The 16843-nt window shown below is 32.9% G+C and overlaps 1 protein-coding gene across 1 annotated transcript in view; it reads left to right on the plus strand.

Moving 5' to 3' along the window:
* The window catches only part of LOC110458512 (titin-like), a 483136-nt gene that overhangs the window by 151683 nt on the left and 314610 nt on the right, over positions 1 to 16843 (plus strand). Inside the window, exons 100-102 of the mRNA XM_021510245.1 lie at positions 647 to 828; positions 1157 to 1322; positions 12507 to 13274. Of these exons, the coding sequence (XP_021365920.1) occupies positions 647 to 828; positions 1157 to 1322; positions 12507 to 13274 (1116 nt within the window). The remainder of the gene's footprint in view (positions 1 to 646; positions 829 to 1156; positions 1323 to 12506; positions 13275 to 16843) is intronic.

Below are 16843 nucleotides of genomic sequence, written 5' to 3' on the forward strand. Positions count from 1 at the left end.
AGAAAGTTTAATGAGTTTTATTTTTTAGGTTTTATAACTTAACCCATTTACCCCTAGAAGTCTCATTTGAACCTTACCGAAATCAAGTACTGGGAAAGTCCACTTAAAGTATGTAGGGGTGAATGAAGTAGTAACTTTGTTCAGCAAAGACTAATGTGCGGTGTCAGAGGACCTACCAAATGTTGGTCGTAGAATCAAATTAATTTACATTTCAGAATGAATTGTTAACGTTGACATGTGCGTTTGTGATTTACCAACCAATTTAGAGATTTTCTACAGTTTCGAAAAAAAACCAGGGGGCTGACAACTAGAAGTTAAGAATGTTATTATTTGATTGTTCACCCTGCCGACTTTGCCGTTTAGACTTATGAATACTGGTAACTACATGTATGATAATTTTTGCCCAGAATTTGCTCTTTCATTTAAGTTGAAAATAAAATGGGGCACAAATGAAATAATAAGATGCCTCTTTGTTAAAATTACACTGCATCTAAAATTACACTGTGTTGAATACTGCTTAATTTCAGGCAGACTTTGATTGTATTGTCATTTTCTGTGTCGGAATGCATGTCTTAACATTTATTTAGAATGGAAATAAAGAGCTTATAGTTTATCTTATGATAATTCTGTCCTGTGTCGCCCACAGAAACTGTTGCACAAGCTGTGATTACAGAGGAAAGCACGGCCCCTAAAGTTGAAGAGGGGGTTACGGAAGCTCCCCGTTTCATACAGACCCTCCAGCGACAAGTCAATGTACACGAAGGCTCCACGGTTACGGTCGAGTGCGTAGTGACCGGCACGCCCACTCCCGAGGTCATGTGGTTCCAGGTAAGGGGGGCAACACTGATGGCCTCCAAAGAGTCTTAGTTAGATAAATAGTGTCTTTTACCCAGAAATACATCCCCTCAAAATGTGAGAACATACCAAATTCTAACGTTGGGTCCTCCCACAATTCGCTGAAACACTATACATTTTGGAATTGGACATGATCCTTTACTTTGAATAACAAGTATGGATTGTAGACATTTTTTCCCAGATCAGCACTGTCGAATTTCCATCAGGCAATTTTCAGAACGTAAAAGTCAGCATTAAATTCGAGCTGTATCAATTCTGCTGCAAGTATTTTAACACCTATTTTGTATTGTCTGTTTCTCAGGATGATGAAGAGCTACGTCCTGACGAACACTACGTGACAGAGTACCACAAAGGAGTTTGTCGCCTTACTATACAACACATATACCTGGACGACGAAGCCATTTACAAGTGTGAGGCGACCAACCAGCACGGCGTTGCCACTACAACTATTGAGATTTTCGTGGAAAGTAAGAATCATCTCATAGACGCATGGCGATCTGTTACCATGGACATCACTTCTCTCGTTGTCATGGGAACTCTCTTAACCTCTCTTGTTGCCATGGAAACCTCTTTAGTCTTGTGTCTATCCTCTCTTGTCAGGCTTGGCCATAGTGAAAATTCATCAGTTGAGAGAGAATTAAACACTCGTATTCATCAGACCCAGCCCGTCTGTTGATACCAAAATTTATATCATTAGAGACTGAATTAATGAACAAAACAAATGGCCTCATTCTGAAATGATATCAAGTCTAAGAAAGTCCAAAGAATTTACCCTCCTTCATCTGAAGCAATTCTTTGGAAATTTCTTTTACTTAAAATTCTGAAGAGTTGAAGGAATTTTTTTTTCATGCTTAAATTTGCTAAATTTATGTTTTTCTCTCTCAGCTGAGCTGTAGATTACCAGTTTGTGTGAATAAGAAATTTGTTGAGTATGTACATTCTCATCAAAATGATGGTGCAAGGAGAATTATACATTTTTAGTCCAGAGTTACCTGCCCTTTTGAATCGTTTTGTTTATTAAAATTTCTATCTATTTTAAAGTTTTACAAACAAGTTTTAAAAGAGGGTTTTTTGTTTTGCAAAAAAAAAAAGAAAAAAAAAAGAAAAAAAATACTTCTGGTAGGAATGGTTTGACATTAAATATTTCAAGGGCAGGTAACTCTGAAATCATTGGTAATGGTGCCTGTTGCTCTAAAATTAATGGTCTGAATATTTAGTGTGCTTCTAATTCCATCCCTTGACTGACCTAGTAGCATAATCCTGGGGCAATAAGGGGGAGGGAGGCTTGTGAGGAGCTAGAGGGAGGCTTGTGAGGAGCTAGAGGCAGGCTTGTGAGGAGCTAGAGGGAGGCTTGTGAGGAGCTAGAGGGAAGGATGGTTTGGTTGAATGGTAAAACATGTATATTACAGGTGACAGATTTCATTATGAAAAAAAAAGAAAAAAAAAGAAAAAAAGAAAAATAGAAAAAAGAAAACCCCTATTAACCTATTAATTATTAGGGGAAAATGCACAATTATACATGTAACAAAATTGTTGATGTTACATAAAATAGAGTGAGGGAAAATGGGGAAATTTCCTTATGGAAGAGTTCTGGGCCAGTTCCTTTCCCTTTCCAAATGTATGAGGCCCTCTTCCTCTCCTCCCCATTTTGAGTGAGATTTTGAAACGTGCCCCAGACTCAGATTTTGACAGTGATGTTGGTCAGTGGGATGCTTGAATTTGAAGTGCAGTGCTTTTGATATTTTATTTGCTAATCGGTTGCTATAGTAACTATAATGTACTGTTAGTAGCTGTAGCTGTAGTCTGCATCATTAGCTGATCATTGTAATGTCGGCTCGCCGTCAGCTGTTAAATTTCAACTGTATGGCTGGTATCTTCTTTCCGAACAATAATGTTCACAGTATTCTGACAAAACTGAATGTTTTTCTGATAACAGATTCATTAGGGAATTTCAAAGTTTTCAAAGTAACTCATATGAAATTTTTATATGTAAAAAAATTGGCGGCTGTATTTCCATCAGAAAAAAATGGAAAAATCTCTATCTTTTCAAAATATGTCATAATTTTTTTATTGTTTTTTCAAAATACAGGATATTTTTAAAAAAGAAATTATCAAAGCATTGCTGTGTTAATTTGTATATATGTATACAAAAAATTGTATATATACTTCTAGGTACTTTGATAGTTCAGTTGTATTTTATAAATACGGTAGAACTGTAGCTATGATATCTATGTCTGTAGATAGATAGATAACTGACAAACTAACTCTTACGTTTAGAAATGAACACGTTTCTCAAACTTTCATTTCATTCAAAATTTGTTCACAATTTTTCATCATCAAAGGTTGTAAAATTGAGGGAGATTTTTTTTTTTTTTTAAAAAATTTTTGGGAAGGGGGTTTACAAATTTTTTCTTGTAAGTTTTTTTTTTTTTTTAAATAAATTTTTGGAAGCGTTTTTTCAAATATTTTTTTTTTAATTTTTTTTTTTTTTTTTAAAAACCACATTGTCACACAATATAAGGTATTTACGATGCTCTCGTCTCTCCTGTCCGACTTGGTCAGGTCCAAAACATTGGGAAAGACCACTGTGGTCACTGAGGCGCAGAGTGGTCACTTTGAACATTTTGCACCTGTAGCTGAGTCGTTTACCTGTATACTCGATGCTGTTATACAACAATAAAATTGTTTCATTGCAAATATTTGAAGTTGTTTTCTCTTCAATTATGACGCATGGCATGGATGTTGTTTACACAGCATGAGTTCAATCGTTAACTTACATGACCAAATATGGCAAAATGTCATACTTGTGTCCAGTTTTTTATGGCTCAGTGGTTTTGATATCGACGTATTGTTGACAATGTGGTTTCTTATCACCTATACTGATGTATAACAGTCCAATGCTATTGTAAACATAGCTTTGTGTGAAAGTTGTTGTTTTGCTGCGGATATCGTTGCTTTGTGATGTAATTTTAGCCTTTGTATATCTGCTATCTATACGATGCTCTTATTTTTCCTAAATATTTCTATTTATTTTTATTTTCAAGTGTATTATTTTTTCATTTTAATCTGATTTTAGACTCATTATCATTTCTTTTTATTTCAATCACAATATTTATTTTATCAATTTAATACGCCTCATTTTTCATTTTTAGTTTGCCCCCATAACTCGTTATTGATTAACCCTTTTATTAATTGCCATTTTTCCTTTGCTTTTTAATTTTTACCCCATGACATAATATTACGTTGATTTGAAGCTAACTCCTAATACATTTTTACCTTAATTGGTCAATTGAAAATGATTTTAAACTGATAAACATTTAACCATCCTTTTGACTAATCAAATCCTCCATTACATTGTCGACCAATCAGATCATTCGTCTGGGTTTGTTCATGGCCAAGTCTGACACATGTAAATGTCGCACTTATTCACATCAATATACAATTGTATCTGGTGGCGTTTTATTCGTAATTTTCTAAAATCCTTTTAAATAATTTTTAGATTTAGTAGTGTAGCTTAGTATCACAACGATAAAATCTATATTTTTCTTCTGCACATAATATATTTATCATCATCATGAATATTCATTAAACAGATACTAATGAAAGTAAAATGCATATTCATAAGATATCTCTTTATATATTTATTATATAGATTAATACATATATATATATAAATATATATATTAAATAATTCATATTTTAGCATAGATTCTTATATTAGTATTTGTTTATCATAAATATTTACGTTTTTATTGGGTTTTCATAATCTCATCATATATATTTATATAAATTATAAAAATTGTTATGAGTCTGGGAAGTAGAAGATAGCAGATATTTAGTAAAATTTGAGTATGTAGATGTTAGATGGAATATGCATGATTAGCAGTATCCAAATATATACAATTACCTGCATATTGTAAACCTATATACCTGTGTATATATAATACACATCTTTGAACAAAATCAATACTTTAATGAACTCAATGTCATTGCAGAACAAATATGTTTTCTATTTCTAAAAAATAAAATCTTTGGTTGCCATGGAGCTGCACTTTGGTTGTCAATGACAACTAAAAAATGCTAGGATTCATTATATCGACATTTTATCTTAGGACTGTAGGTGTAAGGAAGGCTTAGGGTAGGTTAGTCAAGGTAGGTGTAGGTGGGCATAGGTAAGGACGTAGGTGCTAGGGTTTATTTTCTGAAATGGGTACAGGATCTTATGTAGGTTGTATCACCTTTGTCGTGACCTCCACCACTCACATCAAATATCTTTGTTCAGACTATGTGAATGCTGCTGAGTGTGTCACTTTGCATGAGGAAAACTACGAAATCGAAATCGAAATGGAGATTCACTGGAAAAAGCGAAAGGGCCATACCCAAATCACCGCACAATCATCCGAAAAATCCACGGAACTTCTGAAAGATCAATTGACTGATCACATGATCATCAAGCGGCCTGATGAACCCTGGGATATCACAGTTCGACAGGCACATCGAACTCATTCAGTCTGACTAGACTCAAAACTTTGTTGACACATTCATTCCGCGACGCCTCCTGGAGGTGTTATTTTATTTTAGCTGACTGTTGACCTGTTATCGTTGATGATGAAATGATTTATTAAACCTTGTCCGAGCTAACCCACTATATGCTATTCATGCATTGAAAATCAGAAACGTTTGTCACTGCAAAACTTTCAGATTTGTATAGCAAGATGAAACACCCTTTTTGTCTTCAAGAGGAAAGTTGTTTATGTCGAAATCCTAACACATGCTTTCATACAAAGTTGAATTCAAAAATGTTCCCCCAAATTTTAAACTAATATGTCATATTCATTGGTTTACTAGGGAGAATTGAGAAAGAGGTTGTGGCTTTCGACAGTATGATACTATTTTGCACAACCTATAATGGTAAGCCATGCGATATGTATGTTCATGTCTTGTTCAGTAGAAAGTAGAAAATCAGCATCTTTTCATGAAAATAACAGAAAGAAAAAAGGGAAAAAACAAAAACAAATAAGAAAAAATTAACTAAAGAAATCAATGAAAGAAATGTGAGTTTGATAGTTTCATAGAGGACTGTGGGCAAGGCTGTGACAGAGTGACGGTAAAATGTGCAATACCAATTTTAAAAATATATATTTATGTTTAATGAAATGGCAGACTATTTCTTATAATCTTGTTGATAGTTATTGATTTGCTTTGGCAAAAAATGCAGTCGAGGTATTATTTGAATTTTGGATTATTTAACTTATGAAATGAAGTGAAACTACCGACAACTAGAGTCTGATAATGAAGGGAGATAACTTGGTTCATACATGGCAGTGTTAGTTTTGTTTAAAAAAAAAACGACAAATGGGCAAAAATGGTTTTAGAAAAGAAGTCATTGATTTGTTTTCTTGCATTATTTGCTCTGCAAATGACATTGCTTTTGAATATGTGTATTTATTTTTTATGTTTTGTTATTTATTGGTAAATAAATTTGTTAAATTTTCTTTATTAATTTTTGAGAGAAAAAAAAGAACATCAAATTAACTGAAATTTTATTTGATTAAATCATACCTTTATTTTATTACTTTCCTTTTGAAAATATTTCAAATTTATAAAAATTAATATATTGTACTTTTTTCTATATTATTATTTTCTTTATTATTTCTTTCTCAATTATTTCTGGCCGTGTCTCGGTAGAGCCGTTGTTAGCTGTTACATGTGAACCAGGATCTTCCTCTACAGGAGTCAAGGAAGAAAATGAACATAGGCTGTCAAAGCAACAGGAATCGGAAACAGTGTCCTCACTAGGTTGGGAAACATTGAGTCTGGATGATGATAGCATGCAGAACTTCATAATGGCAATATTTTTATTAACTTTGGCACTCAAACTGCTTACCTGGATATTTCAGTTCAACCAGTGTTTTTGGTCTTGCCTCATATTTTGCCTCTGGCAGTAAAACTTAAGTGCATTGGTGTAATTTTTTGTTATACCTTGTTGTAAAACTGGTCAGATTTTACATTTAATTGTAAAACTGGTTTTCATTGGTCATATTTTACATTTGATGTAAAACTGGTCTTCACTGGTCAGATTTTACATTTGATTGTAAAACTGGTTCCAATCGGTAAGATTTTATCCTTTGTCTGTAAAACAGATTTTCATTGATCAGACTTGACACAAAAACAAAAACCAATTTCCACTGGTTTCAGTAATCAACGCCTGCCATGTACATAATAGTTTATTTAGAAATGACCTCGTGCTTTATCACTGCTTCATGTTATTGCTGGATTCTAATGTTAACAGCCAGACGCTAGACTTTGTCAGTGGTTCGTGTAGTTTCACTTAATTTCGCTTTCACTGAATTTGACGGCCATTTGCATGGTCACATGATACATAATTTAGTCTTTTAAATCTTTATTTCACCTGTTGGTTTTATTCTTTTGTTTACTTTTAGTTTCTTTGAACATGAAAGCTTTGGTTTGATTTTATTTTCAGTTTCACGTTTTGTTTTGTCACTTGTACTGTAAGCAGCCACTATTCAAAAATAAACTTCAAATCCTATGTTCTGTAAATATTGCAGCACTTTTCAATCTGAAAATATTATATTTTGAAGTAAAGGATATAAAATAAATATTTTCAAATGTTCTGAAATATTTGATTTTGGTTCTAATATTATTTGAACCCAATATTTTGTTAAAGCTATATTTAGTGTTCAGATATTGGATATTATTTTCAATAATTTTTCCCGTCATGTTGTCATTTTACAAGACTATTTTTTATCCTTTTATTTAGATAATATCTCAGGGATATTTTCACAATGACCTCTTAACTTACTCACCCCTGAAATGTCATAATGAACTATTCCATACTTTGAATTGGAAGAGTCCAAATGTATTTTCAGGGGTGGATGAGTTTATCTTTATACGCACACGTTTTCTGCCCTTACCAAATCTTGGTATATTTCCTTAGCCTTTCAGATAAGTAGTGATTTTTTTTAATGATGTTTTGAATAGTGGCTGTTATGGATTGCCTTTGTATCTGCAGCAGGTGGGCGGAGCTATATTACAATATGAATGTGATAATTTAAAGGGACTTGTTCCCATGGTTACCAGAAATTAGTTTATATATCTACCTGACTTAGATGTATGACTATATCTGTATGAGAACGAAATGAGTATTAGAACATAAAAACTATTTTGAAAAGATCTTGATTTTTATGAAGGACCAAATAAAATATGAATATTCATATTACGGTGTCCATTGTATTCATTTATGCATGTTGCTATGGAAACATGCTTAATTTGAGATCATTTGCATGGCTATTTATAGTAAGAATGTGGTAACAATTTTTTCACATCACCAAATGAGTATAACATCAGCACTTCCTTCCTGACAGAAAAAGTAATTTTTTTGTAATTTAGTCTATCTTAAGTATTGTACAATATTCTAATTCTCCCCATTTGATTTTCTAAAATATTTTTTTTTTATTTTTATTTTTTTAACGAACAGTTGATGAAAAAGTAGTTTGTTGTTGTGTTTAATGTTTTCATACATATTTTGTTCAAAAAAAATCATCGTTGTAATAAATAGCAACCAAATAGATCAAAGAAACGTTTTGATGTAGATTACGCTCACCTGCTTGCTGCTACGGAAACGTAATGTTTCTGGATGTTTTAGCCATTGTATTGTTGTGATGTTTATGTTGTGTTTGTAAACATCCTTTGTGTTGTCATTGTATTAACTATTGTTGTAAAATGCTAAATTTTATTTATATTTGTTTTTCTAGGAAAAATAATAAAGGTCAACATATACTGGAAATCTATGTTTAACATTGTCATAATTCCTTCACTTTTTTTTTTAATTGTTATATACAGCTAGTAAATTAAAAACTTTTCTCTTTAAATTTTCAGATGCCAAGTATACTTATTTTCTTTATTTCCATGTATTTCAGTTTGTTTTAAAAATATAAACTAATCATATACATTCAAGTTTTATTTCATATTTGTCTTCAAATTTGAAAAAAAAGCACGCTATATTTAACAATGATTGAAACATTTCTTGAAATAAAATTTTCAGGAAACAAATATTCAAAATTCATTATTTTTTAAAAATATTTTTTTTCAAATTCATTACCAATGATGATCTAAACTTTTAGTTCAATCGATGACTGAATCTTGTCACTTCATGAATAAAGGAAGAAAACAAAACATTAAATCTAACAAATCAACCTAGAAAATATCTGTACATCCATAACTAAAATTTGTTTTAATAACTTCCTTATTATTAACATTTGTTGAAAGTAGCTTACATTAAGCGAAAAATCTCACATTTTTCAATTATAATGATACTAAGAAAACGATCAGCTTTGATAATAAAACACATTCAAGTTATGGATGGCAGTTAATTTTTTCAGATAAACCCAAATTTTATCAAAATAACATCCAGATCATTGGGGGAAGAAGCATTTGATAGTATGTACTAAAAAAGACAACAACACGGAAATGAAAATTACCAACTTGGTACTTTTTTAATTAATTTAGACAATAGATTTGGTAATAGAGATGATATTTTGGGTTTATCGTTTAATCTTGTAACATTAACTACAGCCATGCAGGTTTAATTTCATATCTCACGAATGATTTGTTGTTTTTTGTGCATGTAAATGTAGTTTATTTTTAGCATGGATTGCCTCCCCTTCCAAACAAGCTGCCGCCATTTTCTGCATGCCTCTGGATAATCATCATCCAATCACAAGTGGGTCTAAATTTGACACTTGTCACCGTGACAACCTGCAGTGCAAGGTAGGAGCTATCCAATCAGACAGGCAAATTTCACATAATCGTACAGAAATGTTTTCAAAAAGAACATTTTCAAAATTACATAGAATAAATCATCAAATTTGCAGATTTTTTTCAAACAAAAACTCAAGGACCATAATTATAATTCCTTAATGGTCTTTTTAATTGAGGTTTGTGTATTCAGCAGAGCAGAGATAAGCATTCGTATGATGACCTCTGACGACCTTTGATACAAGACAGTTTCCAGTTCTATCACAAGATGACTGAAAGTCAACTGCCATTAGTCCTTGTTGCTAGGCAACATGGATGTGTACCCATGATACCACAAAATCACTATAGCAACTTATCCGTCAAGTTTAAAAATCAAGCCGAAATGGTCAAGGGGTCCACTCAAACATTCTACCCTTTCATTAATAAAATTCTAGAAAAATCATATCTGTAACTAAAGAAAATGTTTATTCAGTTCTATAATTCCTTAAATTAAGATAACACTTCAAAAAGAATATTGATCAAATGAAAATTTGTCCATTATTTGAAATTAACATTTCTGAATTTCATGAAATTTGATTAATTCAGATATCTTTTAATATATCAAATTTTCTGTGTGTGGTATGACTGAGTTCTAATGGTAAGGTCTTTCCTCATCTACGGATATACTGGTTACTTTGACTGACTGAGAGAGAAATATTATTACCGAATGGAGGAGCATTTATGGACCCTGAAGAAATGAAGAAACAGAAGATGAGGGGAGACAACTCCTAACTTACCAATGAATTTGAAATCTGCATTCTTTCAATGTAATTGATAATGAAACTAATTCATCTTGAAGAAAAACTTTTTCTAATTTATTTTTATATATTTATTTGTCTTTGAATACTTTATCAATACTATTAATTTGATAATTGTTGTTCTACCTTAGGTAATTCTTACTAATTAAATTTCTTTTTAAAAAATAAAAAAATAAAAATAAAAAGTTTTTCAAAGAATTGTCAATCTATGGGATAAACATGGGCTTAGTCATATTCTGAGAATTTCATCTCAGATAGCCATTGAAATTTGAAAACAAGGGAAAATTGGAAGCTAGCATTGGTTTCGAATTGATTGGCGTAAGGTGTGAACTGCTGTTTCCGTGAAGAAAGAAGAGGAGTTATCTTAGTTTACACAATGCATCAACACTGGCTCTGAAAAAAAAAAAAAAAAAAAATCAGCATTACAATAAAATATTACCATAATGACAGAACATATAACATAGATTTTTTTTTCTTTTCGATTTATGATTTTCTTGAACCTAGCCTCGGAAGATTTTAAAGACAGGAAAGGTTGATTAGTCTGTTCGTTAATAAATGTTACTGTGCCGATCTTTTGGAACATCTGACAGGAAAATACAAGTACAGGGCGTGATCTGTGGCTTCCCTTCAATGGTGTATCCATGTAGGGCGAGACAATTTGATAATCTGACTTCAGGAAAAACAAATCCCTTCTCAACCTAGTAAAACTCATTAACCTTAAGTATTTCTCATGCTAAACTGACAGTTTCAGTTAAAAAAGATTGTTCTCATTTTTTATTCAATTCAGAAATCTCCTTTATAAATTACATTTTAATTAAGTCCACAGAATCAAACTCTAGCATTGTCAGTAAGATCATGAAGGCTTCATTCCTCAAACTTGTCAAAGAAATACTGTTTTATTTAAGAAAGTTACACAGTAGTCATTATTGACGGAGATGAAGATAGTGCAAATGGGGAGAAAAATTATTTAATCATATTCTGTATTTATTGTAAACAGTATATCTGAGGATAAATCAATAAATTTGAATAATAGATATAGATATGGATCTGTATATATATTTTGTAATTTTACTCTGCTCCATATACTAATATACAATAATGTTATTTTAATGAGAGAGTTGAGGCCTTAAATGTCATATATGAATTTGATTTATTTTTATTTTACACCTAAATTAAAACAAAATCTGAATTTTCTGTATAACCGAATAATAAATCCTCAAATGTCACAATATGAATAAGAAAAAGAAAATAATCTGAATTTCTGAAATATTTTGAACAGATACAATTTTTTCACAAAAATACATATCATTTTTACCGGCTATTAAATCTCAAATTGTGACACTAAGATATCACAGCATATTTCATCACACTAGAATATATACCAGATAAAAAACACATCAAACAAGATCGGAAGACGAACGTACAACAAGATGTTTCTGGAGGAGATGGAAGAACCGTTTCACCATCGGCACGAAACATCCGTTATACCGGGATCTCCATTACACCTACTTGACAGCGGAATAATCACCACCAAGCTTCCATCGAAAAAGCATTCCATTACTCATACCATCATCTTTCCGATATCATAATTAGATCACTTAACAACGATTACAGAATTTCCACGATTCCTGTAGAAAAAAGCTCCTTGATATATTTTACGTTTCAGTCTTGATGCCGCGAAGTAGAATTTGAATTATTAACAGAATCATGTTCAGGATGAAAGACCAAGGACAATATGCTTCATTCAGAATTTCTTTTTTGAAAACAAATTTTGTTTTAGAGTTTTCAATGCTGGATGTCATCATAAAAAGTATACCTTTCATTATAATCATCGTATATTTCATAGATATCTTGTGAAGAATACTTCTTATTATTGATACATATTATTATTATATATTCTTTTTACTTTGATATGTCAGGCACAGGATCAGCACTGCACAGTGCACAGGTATCTGTCAAGATAGGAAAAGGTTTTTATTATGAATTTTCCTCCAATTTTTCTATGCTTCAGAATGCTTTGGTGACAAAAATGATTTAGGTCTTTCTGTTCATGTATATGTACATTTTATTTCTCAGAAATGGCCCCTCATGTTGACGAGGAGGAGGAGAAGGTCATTCCCGTTACCGAGGAGACCGTGGAGACTGTGGAGGGTCTACCTACTATCCAGGAGACGGTGGCTCCAGAAACCACGGAGGCCACCTCCCTGGAGATTGCCGTGGGTGGCATAAGTCCCACGGAGACGGAGGAAGTTTCTTTCGAGTTTGTGACACGGGAGAAGGCGAAGGCCACTCCCGAGGAGGTCACAACAGAGTCTATAGTAGCCCTTCCTGAACAGCAGGATGTTCCTCTGACGGCGGCAGTTCAGGAAGTCTCTGAGGTGGTTACCACAGAGACGAGGATGGAGATTGGACTGGAGACTCAGCCAGAAGAGGTCATGCCTGAAGAGGTTACCGTCAAGGAACTGCTACTGCCCAAGGAGGAAGTTCCTGTCGTGGAGACAGCACCCGATGTGGTGGAAGAAGTAATTGAGGAAGAGGCTACACCTACGAAACCCACAGGGGAAGCACCGCGATTCACGACCGAGCTCAGTAACATTACCGTTACCGAGAGTGCATCGGTCAAATTTATCTGCATTGTTATCGGTATTCCAAGGCCAAAGGTCACATGGCTTTTGGACGGTGAGAAAATCGAGGATTCGGAAACCTATATTACGGAGTACCGACAGGACGGTACCTGCACTCTCACCATCGAGGAATCATTCAAAGAGGACGAGGGTGAATACAGTTGCCAGGCAGTGAACGAATTTGGCACTGCCATGACCACTGCTGTACTGAAGCTTACCGGTAAGTCTTTATCGCATCTTTACTTTCACATTCTTGAGTTAAATTTGTGTATTGATGACCTTTGAACTTTTGTGTGATATGACGTGTACCCATCCTGCACTGATGTATGTCCAGTGAAATGAGAGAATTGAAAAAAATTTGAATGTAAGTTTGAAAAATTTTGACGTTTAATGGGTGGGGAAATTTTTTAAATAAATATTATGTTATTACTATTTTAATAATTAATGTTTCAGATCAATATTCTTGCTAGAAAGTTAATAAAAACGTATTGATAAATAACGATAAAACGGTGAAAGTCAGATTTCGGTGCGTATGTTTATGTATTGCGTGACAGTACAGGAGAGGAACTATTTGTTTCGTGATGTGTGAGGTTACAGCGGTCGAACTATTTTATGTGAGCGCATGGAGAAGTGAGTGATTTTCCCACACAAATACCTACACTAGTCATCTAACTAAGTGTTGTCTGTTGTCCTCTGGTCTAGTCGCTTCTATATTGTGTCTTAAATCTTCCGTGTAGATGTTTGTAGTTGTTTTTGTTTTTTTCTGTGTGAAGTAGTGGTTTTCTAACGTAGTCCCCTATATGTTGCTACCATGGGCTGGATACATTTAAAATCAAGATCAGATAAACTCTTTCCGACTTTTCTGGGTTATGTTTCAATGGGAGGAAATTGCAATCTAATGAACAACGCTTCAATGAAATTCTAAGTCACGTTTATGAGTCTGTGTGTGTATGGACTTTAGAAGCACTCCTCTGTGTTATGTCGTTGTGTGTGTGTGTGTGTGTGTGTGTGTGTAGAGTGTGTTACCACTTCTCTCCCTGTGTGAAGTACCACTTCCAAAAGTGTGTGGATCAAGTGCCACTGCTTCAAGTGTGTTCCCTTGTAGTATATTAGATTTCACTACATGTTTGAACTTCTAAAGCTGTGTGCTCCGTGCTTCCACACTCTGTGTGAAGTGTGGTTGTTCCAAGTGTTTTCCTGTAGTAGTATTAGTCCCTGGTTTCCGTGTGGAGTCCTTCCATGGAGATTTGTGTTTTGAACTCCAAGATCCTGTGTGAAGCACAACTTCTGAAGGTGTGTTACAAGCTGTACAACCTTCCTCGCACCACATGTCCACTGTCAGCATGCTACACTCCTAACCATGCATGCTGCACTGTGTTTGTGTTTGTCAGATTGTCGGAGATTGTCGTGAACATGCAGCCAACTAGATATGGCTCTTTAACACATCTGTGTTGATTGCAGCTTAGGTTTAAACAGGATTTGCCGAAAACAGTTTCTATATATTATGATTTGTGCTGAAATCTACATGCTTTAGTGAAAGAATGATTGTCAAATTTATACTTTGTTATATATATATTGATTTTTTGTTGTTGTTGTAAAAAACATAGCTTGCTTTTTGTTTATTGATAATTTTGTTATCGTAGTTTTGTACATATACAATGTACATTTCTTTTACATTGATTTGTGCAATGTGATACTATCATTAAGTTATATGTACCAGTGGTAGTATGCAGGTCTTTTAACCATATATCATTTAAACTTTGAGGGAATTGAGATCTTCATTTAACAATGGTTTGTTGGCAATTTTTTTTTTTTTAAACTATTAAATTTTGTCTTCATCAATTGATATTATAAATTGTTTTTCCAGTCAGATTAAAGATAAAGTATAATACTTAGAAACTTCAATAAATATTAGGATCGCCGTTCTTATTGGTGTTAAAACCAGGGACACTTTCAAAAATCAATTCAGCCATAATTTGATCATTAATAAAAACTTTTTTTTCCACACAAAGCAATTCATTCTTTTCAACTTTTTGATTTTTTCATAGCTGAGAAATAAAGAAAAAGCTAAAATGGTCTTACAATGAACCCCTATTTGATAAAATATATATGCAATGAATTAATTCGAGCAAAAGTCAAGATATAAGCAATTTTGCTGATTTTAAACGGTAAAACAAAGGCAGTCAAATAAAGGAAGATTTGTACCTATGTTATGCTTCAGTTTTTGTGTAAAGAGCATGTTTTACATTTCTGTAACATTTTATTTTTAAGTTCATTCAATGCTTTCAATATTGTAAAATGAAGCATTAAGGCTTATCTGTTTGCTCAAGATATCAGTCCTAACTGTTTAATATGGTAAACTAATTCAGTTTAAGGGTATATGCTGCCATACAAATTATGCCTGTAATTTTTGTTGGAGTTATCTCCCTTTGCAAATTGATAACGATAATCTGCTCCTTCAGAATGTCTTCAGATGTAGAAATGTACATATTCATGTTGTGGTACGGCGTCTTAAAGAGTGATAAAAGTTGGACTAATATTCATGAAAGATACCGACTTGTTTCTCTAATGTGGAGCTCTTTTGGGAAAAAAAACACCTTGTTTCAGTAAGGTAGCATACATCCTTAAGAATGATTTTTTTTCCCCAAGTAGAAAATTTCTTTTTATAGATCAGACTGAATGATGTCGTAGTGTACAGAAAAATCTTTTGTTGTACCACAATTGTTTCTCCAGACAGTTTTGGTGTTATTAATGATTTAGAGTGATATTAGAAAAAAGAAAAATGGACCCTTTTAATATGTTGGTGGTAATGGAGGAAGTAAATAGTTTATTTAAGGGAATTTCCTTTCAAGGTTTTACTGTACACAGGTGTAGCTGAACAGTTAAATTTGAGGAATTTTTAAGTTCTGTAGAATCTTATGAATGGTATAATTTCTGTTGTATATAAATATACAATAAACATACATTTATTAGTGTAGTAATGGTATATAATAGTATCCCTGGCTTATCTTCAGAAATGATACATGTAGCACCTTAGCCAATATTGAAAGATTTGGTTCATTGACATTGTTTCTTTTGGATATCACATGAGAAATTGTTAAATAAATAGCAAAGATAAATTATCACTAAGACAATATTACCACAAAAATGAAGTTGTTTCTAAAATATGTATGTTTAGAATTTTGTTTAGATTTGTTTATGTTATTTATCAATTGATATATATTTTTATATAGGTAACAATGATGGTTTGTTTAATTTTCCCGTCTTGGTTTCATGAAATGTTTCAACTGAATGTTTTTTCTTAGCTTAAATTTCCCCATAAGAAAAACACTGCTTTTATATCAGTTGCGTTAGAATCTGAATTTAAGCTTTGAAACATTGTGGAAACCAGGACCGGATTTTATATATTTATTCTGTTATCTGCCAATATTGTATAAGGCTGAACTGTTGTACATATTTTTGCATGTGGCTATAGATATTGTAACTAAACTACACACAACATACCTCCTCCCTACAATACGTCTTTCTTTCACACGAGGATGAGGATTAAACAGTCTTCATTGTGTTAACCATGAAGTCAGTTTATATATTGATATGTCTTGCTTTATAAGTAAGAGAGTGTGTATGAATGGTAAGTACAAACTGCGCTTAGAATATTTTTTTTACGTAATTGGATATTTTGTCAACACCAGTCGCCGATGACGATCAACCGGAGAGCGAAGATTTGTCTGAGGACGAAACACGTCCTGTGGCCCAATCAGAAATCACTATTCCAGATCAGGTGACTGA

Source organism: Mizuhopecten yessoensis, unplaced genomic scaffold, assembly GCF_002113885.1.
Source record: "Mizuhopecten yessoensis strain PY_sf001 unplaced genomic scaffold, ASM211388v2 scaffold9639, whole genome shotgun sequence".
NCBI lineage: Eukaryota > Metazoa > Mollusca > Bivalvia > Pectinida > Pectinidae > Mizuhopecten > Mizuhopecten yessoensis.